At 38.1% G+C, this 8,232-nt stretch overlaps 1 protein-coding gene across 1 annotated transcript; it reads right to left on the bottom strand.

Moving 5' to 3' along the window:
* Positions 1-617: 617 nt before the first annotated feature.
* Positions 618-7,155, bottom strand: LOC139857221 (ATP-dependent RNA helicase DEAH11, chloroplastic-like). Its single transcript, XM_071845960.1, has 4 exons — positions 6,231-7,155; positions 3,914-5,767; positions 2,566-3,814; positions 618-1,938 (listed from the first exon to the last, which is right to left on the bottom strand). The coding sequence occupies exons 1-4, from the start codon at positions 7,023-7,025 to the stop codon at positions 725-727; spliced, it is 5,112 nt and encodes a 1,703-aa protein (XP_071702061.1). The 5' UTR covers positions 7,026-7,155; the 3' UTR covers positions 618-724.
* Between the last annotated feature and the right edge of the window lie 1,077 nt (positions 7,156-8,232).

The following is an 8,232-nucleotide window of genomic DNA, read 5'->3' as shown; positions in this document are numbered from 1 at the left end:
TCTTGCAATCTTCTCCAAGTTTTTGGGAGATAATTTGTGACATAATGTTAAATTTTTGTTCTAATCAACTTTTAAAATTATTGTTTATCAGAACATGATGTGATGTTAAAACCATATTTGTGTAATGCAGAATGCAGTAGCTATAATGGTGTCACATTCATGAAGGATGGATCATGGGAATATTGCTACACATCCAATGTATTAGTGACTAATCAAGGGTGTATTTGAATAATATGTATGTATTTGTGTATCTTCAAATTCTATACTTTGCATATTATGTTGAATTTGTAAAGTAAACAATTAAACGGATGAATAGGCTTTCCAGATTAGGTTATCCGGGAGAAAATTATTTTTATTCAGATATGCGTAACCTAAAATGTTTATCTCGTACTAATATTTTCGACCATTTTCCTGACCACTTTAAAACGTGCTCCCAGTGAATTTTGAATCCTAAAACTTCTTTACTACATCAACTTTATTGGTAATGTTGCCACCAACAGCTAAAATATACATCAACTTGAATCCAGAACTTGGCCAAACACAACACCAAGCTTGAACTTTGATTAGATATTGATGTAAATATAAAGATAAAAGAGACATGGTGAAATAATCTTCCAATGGGCCATTAGATGATTGATTAAAGATAATGTGCGAATATTTACACGTGTTTAATTATATATACACATATCTATATATGCAAGATGCGAAACTTAAATTACTACCACTAAACAATTGCATGATGTATAGACCTCAAATGTTCATAGCACTCTTCACTGCTCTTAAAATGTTCAAGGCACACCCAACAAATATGACTCCCACACCTACACTCAATATGGTTGCACCCATCAATCTTCTCAATTGTGAACCTACAAACAGGGCAATGTCTCACATCTTCTTTACCCTTCATCCACTCTTTCAACGATAGATCCGGGTCCCGTTTAAACTCCGCGTACATTTCACACGACAAAAACGGATGGTACTCGACATGACATTTCGTACATGTCTCCACTGAACACGCCCCACACGAAAACGGTCTCCCGGGATCCCCGTTTTCCGCCACTTGGTACACTGACGGACAGTCGGGTGAAGGGCAAAATCGGTATTTCCCACAGCTGGTGTCCACAAACGACCCTACAGACGCCCGGAAAAGTTCGTCTAGCTTATCAGTTGACAACAATGCTTTAAGGTCCACCACCAATATCATGGCCCCACAACCCTCGTGGGCACAACGGATCGGAAAACTGTTCCCGGGGTTCTTGATTGCCGACTCACATTGTTCGATTAAACACGATCTGCAGAACTCATGGTTACATGTTTCCAAACGGTAACCATCTTCGACATCACATAAGCATACGGGACACAAGGATGTTTCGGTTTTACTAGGAGCCAAACTTGTGTTTTTTACAATCTCGTATATTGTTTCTTCGACGTTTTGTCTTAGTTCTTTACTACCCCGAATCGAGATGACATGGTGTCGTGTATTCAGTGTAAAATCTGACCCCGGGAATTTTTCCTTGAGCCAGTCGAGCTCGGGCCCAAACTTCTCGACTACACGTTTCATCAGATCAGGTGGTAACGAAGGTCCTCGAAGACAAACATCGAGCTGCTTGTTCTCGTGTAGGGCCACAAGAGACTGAACGAGCTTCTGATGGGCTAGATCAAGTTTGTTTAATGGACCAAACACGCGAACGGTGTGGTTCTGTCTATCGAGAAGGAAGAAAGTGCCTGTTTCTCGTTGAATGGATTTTTGAAGATAAAAACCTTCTCTAGAAAAGATAAGTTGGATAATCGATGGAGTAAGCTGATCGTCGATAATGGTCCTTCCGTTCATGAGCTCTTCGAGAGGTCTTCTTGATTCAGCCATAATTTTTGTAGCTTTGGCGGATATCTTAACACGATAAGACCCGTTTTCGTTCCTGTCAAAAAAGAACTCGGCTCCTAGAAAAAAAAAGATAATGGTTATTAGACGATGTTAGACTACTCAATTCAGCATAAATAACGAATATCGTAAATCGTAAATAAACAGTTAAAGAATATGTACGATAGGCAATGTTGTAAGAGCCATGTTAGTCAGGGACTAGTCGGTCAGGACCCTGTAATGACTAGTTGATCAGGTCAGGCTAGTTGAAATTTGAAAAAGTTTAACTTTGACTTTTTTGACCAATTTTGACCGACTAGATCTGCCCTTTGCCTGATTTTAACCCGTAGACCAACGACTTTTGACCAACTTGGTCCAGTCAGGACGGACAACTTCAAGTTTCCGACGACTAATCGGCCTAGTCGGTCAACCTTCATCTTTTGGACCCGTTTAAAATTTTTACCCGTTTGACCCATGACCCATTTCAACCCAAAACTGTCCTGACCCGTTACCCAAACCGACCCAACCTAACCCGTTTGCCAGGTACACATGAAACTGCCACTTTTATTTTATCTAGACTTCATTAAGGTATCATCCAACAGTTAAGTGACTTATAGGTCCTTCATCATCAACACAATTCTATAATTTGCAGATGACTGGAATACAGTAACTTAAACGCAATAAAAGAATGAAGTGAGGTAAAATACCTTTTCGAAGTTGCAGTTTTTTTAATAAAGCATGAAGTTGGTCCTTGATAACCAAATAAACAGATGCAGAACACGAAACACTGCTATTAAACTGCTGTTGACATTTAATCTTTTGCCATGGCTGACACCCCATTAACGCTTTTCCATCGATCTGCTCCAAAGCTTGTGCCGCCTCCAAATGCAAACTTCCATCAAAACTAATCTCAGCTTTCACAAAATAATCCGTCATTTCAAAAGGAAAAATATGAACACGAACACATTCGTTCCTCGAATTGCCAGCTGGTGGCATAAACGAATTCACCTCTCTCAAAAGTGCTTCTTCAAGAGCCATTATTGTGGGGTTCTCAACAGCAACCGCTCGAGGAATGAAAAGGTCAATAATTTTTTTATTAGTTAATTTATTCAACGCATCGAAAAGTTCAGCCTCGAACACATCGTTATCAAGATTAGTTAACATAACACTATCATTATCCTTCATGCTCGGTCTACAGTGCACAAACTTGTCACGTATTAACACGTTTGAAAAATCTTCAACAATGGCCGATACATCATCTGGATTACACTTCACGAACGCGTACCCTTTATTCCGCCTACGTGGCCATGATACTTTTGCTTTGACAGCTGGAAACGATAAACCTGCATACGCGCTTCTAGTGGGACCCACTTTCAGTGAAACACCGTTTAGTTCAAAAGGACTCAACTTTGTAGCTTTTTCAGCAGATTCAGGGGTAAGAAACGTTACCCGGCCCCACTTCTCATTTTCTAGACCGGCCCCATTAAGCCTATGAACCGCACAGATATCGCCACCTGTTTGTTCCTCTAATAAAGACAAAAATTCTTTTTCTTCAACATCGTTTTGACCGTGAACGAATATATCAACTGTAAGACATCTTTTTTCTAGTTCCAGATGTTTTATTTCAGCACCGGCCCCAAATAAAGCTAAAGGAGGCGAGACATGTCTCCCGGGAAACAAAAACTTCTCCAAACACTCGTTCTTTAACCAATTTTCTTCACGCTTTAACACCGAATTCACCATTTCTGAAACCCGTTCCATGTTTTCAGATGATGCAAATAAGCTGATTTCATTTGAGTCAACAGAAACTTCAAGGCGAATCCGGTCATCTGTAACAGTTTCCTTAATGTGTGAAAGAAGATGTTTTAAACTAGAGTTTGACTTCCCACAAAACCGTTTCAATAGGGTAGTTCCGAAACCCGTTAACACCTTTACTTGAAGTTTCCTACTTTCAACCTGTGAAATATCAAACAGAAGATTAATAATTATATAGGCAAGTTAGAGTATAGGATGCAATTGATAATTATATAGGCAAGATTAATAATTATAATCAACCTGTGAAATATCAAACGGAAGACGGGAAAACGTTTGCAAAGATTCAAACTTTATACCGGTAACACACACCATGTACTGATTCGGCATTGCAATAATATCACCAAACACTACCCAATTTGGTTTTTCACCAAATATTAGTAAAGAACATGAAGGATGCAATTGAACGTGGGCCCCCGTTGATACTACTTCATAGCCAAGATGATCATTGCCAGAATACATCGCTATATTATCGGATAACGCAGATAATATAACATCACTAAGAATCTTATCATATTCAGTAATCGATTCTGGGGTCCATCGAAAATAAGTTGGAATAATGATATTAAGCTCATGTTGAAGACAATTTTCCATTTCGTGCACTGCTTCTTGACATCTACGCATAGATTTAGCATTTATGCTATTTTCCCAACACCATTGATTTCGTTTATCGTGAGGAACACGTTCCCATTTCATGTAAACAGACAACAAAGTGAACAAATCGCCATTTTGATGACAGAATTTTACTTTTAAACAATCAGATTTATACTTTTCTTCTTCTTTACCAACTCTGCAAAATATACTGCTTGAATTTGCCATAACCGCTGCAAGTGTTATTCCTTCCCGACCCAAACGGTTTTCAAAACACTTGAGAATAATCTTACCCAAACGAGGCTCGATTCCTAGCTTCACCAACATTCGTCCATCAGTTGTTAACTTATAAAAACCGTGTTCGAGCACAACGGCTTCAAGTTGAATAAGATTCTTGATAGCAGACTCAATAGATTCATTGCTAGGTGCATCGATGAAATCGAACTCCTCGATATTATGAATCCCGAGAGCGAGAATTCTCAAAACTGCAATGCCCAGATTAACCCTACGAATCTCAGGTTCTTGATGAGCTGGCATGGTTCGGTAATCAGTTTCACTATAGAGCCGATAACATTTTCCCGGTTCGGTTCTTCCAGCCCGGCCCGCACGCTGATTAGCTGAACTTTGACTTATTTTGCAAACTCTGAGAACATTCATCCCGGTCCCGGGCTCAAACCAACTCTCTTTGACCATTCCAGAGTCTACTACAAATTTGACTCCTGGAATAGTCAACGATGTCTCAGCAAGATTGGTTGAAAATATTACTTTCCGCTTGTTTGGATAATCTTGATACACACGATACTGTTCTTCATGCGATAATCTTCCATGTAAAGGTAACGCAATCGCTGATGTCACTTTAAACTGTTCACAAGCCCATTCAACCTCCATTTGAGAAGTCAAAAAAGCAAGAATTGTCCCTTTTTCCTCCATTCGATTAATCTCACCGACCCATTTCACCACATCAGAAACATACGAGTCACATGAAACATTCGATATTTCGGGAATGTACTTAATATCAACAGGAAACGTTCGGCCCGTTACATGATACGAACCACAGCCAAAAAAGTATTTAGATAGTTGTTGAGCATCAGCTGTTGCAGACATTATAATAAGCCTTAGATCTGACCTTCTATGAAGTAAATCCTTGATTAATGCCAAAAGAAGATCGGTGTTTAAACTTCGTTCATGTGCCTCGTCAATAATAATGCATGAAACCCATGAAAAATTCTTGTCATTCATGTAGTGTTGAAGTAAACAGTGATCTGTCATGTATATCACCTTCGAATCCAATTCATTATGAGATGAGTAGCTTGAAGAACAAATGACTGAATTATTCTCGTAGCACCCACGAGTTTCTTCCTGCACTCGATTTGCTAATGACAGAGCAGCAAGTTTACGTGGCTGAGTGCAAACAATTGACTTGCCAGCAGCCACTCCTGAATCAGTAAGGAACTGAACCAGCTGTGTGCTTTTTCCAGAACCCGTTTCTCCGATCAACACCATTACCTGCAAGAATCCATACATATAATAAAGCAAGTAATGGTATATGATATAAGTACGCAGTCCTATCCCCAATGTATTCATATTAAAATACTCCGTTTAATCTAGACTATTAGAGCTATAAAACTTAGTAAGGATTTATTGCATACAAAATGAGAGTTGTATATCCAAAAGCAGACTCTGGAGTTCATTACCCTATCCAAACTATACATAGGTAAAGTTCAACACTTCCCTTATTCACAATTTACTTTGACCCAATTTATCACGAAAAACGCATTAAACCTTATAACAACCAATAATTGCATATTTTTTCAAACCATTGAAGAGGGTGTTTGGATTCAAGTTTAAATTAAGAGTCAAACACTCATGTTCTTTCTTATACTACAATACAAACTGACTCCTAACAGGTAATAAGCATTCAGTTAGTAAAGTACAGAAATTTAAAACAATGTAAGCTCAAACAAACAACCTGCTGGCAATGTATCTGCCAAAGAATGTCCTTACGATCCGCGTAAATAGGCAAGCCATCATCGAGCCTCCTTAACTCCCTCTTAATCATCCAATAAATTTTGCTCCAATCAAACTTACCTTTCAACATTAACACCTTAACATCACTACTATCAAACACCTTCCCATCAAGATAATCAATTATACATTGCATTCCACATTTAAACTCACTAATCCTCCTCATAATCAACCTCTTCTCACTTACAATCCCCTCCTTCTTTTTCGACATCTCCATATGCTCCTTCAACAATTTCGGCTTCTTCAACGACAATTGTAGCTTACTCAACTCATTCGAAACCGTATCCAGCTTCCTCTCCCAATTCTTCACCAATTCCCCTTCCATAAACCCTACCACTCGTTCCTTGAACAAAACCCTAATCCGTGAATTGAACTCTTCAGTATCAGAAGGAACCACCAAATTCCGTACAAGTTTCGGCATAAATGAAAGAGATCCAGATAATAAAACTTGCCATAAATACACAACTGAATCAAGTGCATTAGACCACTGCTGGTAATAAAACCTAGCAGCAACAACGCCCGTTTTCAGGATATGAAAATCGTCAGGACTGTATTTGAATTTCTCCATGAGAGTAACAATTTCATGACGGTTGTAACTGTTGTGATCGTTGTTCAACGAACGGAGTTCGATTATGAAATTCGGACGGCGGTGAGTGACGTCGTATGACGGTGGACATGGCGGAGGTCGATCTCGTCGCCGATGGTGGTTCGCCGGAAACGTAGGTCTGTATCGGTACATAGTTTGGTTTGATCAGTGAGTTTGAGAGTGAGGGTTTTGAAGTTAGGTAAGAAACAAAAAAGGGGGGCGAAAACGATGACTCGTAGGAAAAAAAATTCAGAAATCAAACAAGGAAAAGTGATTTTAGAGAGAGAAGAATCATGGAAACTTGGCCCCCAATTTACTGGCTTTTTTCAATTTATGGAGAGATGAACAAGGTAGAATGGGCAAGTCTTTTTTAAATATTAAATATTACATTTAATTTAAATTCAATTAATAATTAAAATTATATATTTATATTTTATTTTATATTTAAATATTAAATACGGATTATATATATATATATATATATATATATATATATATATATATATATATATATATATATATATATATATATATATAACAAGTGAAATGACCAGTGGAATCACAAATTTGTTTAAACAAAACATTCTAATGATATATTGTAGATATTAAGTGAATATAAATGCTAAAGTTGTGATGCCCCGTACAAAACCATCGTGTACGAATCATCAACAACAGGATCATTACAAGGTTAAGTACTATATGCTGTAATAAAAGAAGTTGCATTCACGATAGAAAGATGACATCATAATCGACATCAAATGTTTTACACCAACAGTATGCTTCTACGAATAGCAAGCATGAATAAATGTGTGTGACCCTTAGGTCGTTACAAAACATAGTTTTCAATGTATTAAAGTTTGAATGCAAGATAAATAGTTCATGCGGTGATAACACTAGAGCAGCGGGTGTCTATGGCAAGACTAGTACACAGCGGAAGCAAACCTTAAGCACCTGAGAAAAACATGCTTAAAAACGTCAACACAAAGGTTGGTGAGCTATAGTTTAACTATAACAGTATGTAAGGTAGGCCACGAGATTTCAGTGCTACAAAGAGCGTTTCAAAACAGTATGATAAAGTATATGTTAACCGTGGGCACTTGGTAACTAACTTAACGTTTATACCCCCTGAAAGTACACTTGGAAAGTGCGTATGTTTACGAAGTATTAAACACTCGTTAAATGCTAGCGCTACTAGCCCGAGTGGAGATGTCAAACCCTATGGATCCATATCTAAGATTCGCGTTCACTGGTTCAAAAACCAATGACTAAACGTTACTGAGCTAAAGGGAATGTTTCTTCCGTTATATAACCCACACATATATAAAGTTTAAGTACTCGTGCCTAGTATGTAAAACATAAA

This window comes from Rutidosis leptorrhynchoides, chromosome 7, assembly GCF_046630445.1.
Source record: "Rutidosis leptorrhynchoides isolate AG116_Rl617_1_P2 chromosome 7, CSIRO_AGI_Rlap_v1, whole genome shotgun sequence".
Lineage (NCBI taxonomy): Eukaryota > Viridiplantae > Streptophyta > Magnoliopsida > Asterales > Asteraceae > Rutidosis > Rutidosis leptorrhynchoides.
This window is presented reverse-complemented; position numbering and strand designations above follow the sequence as displayed.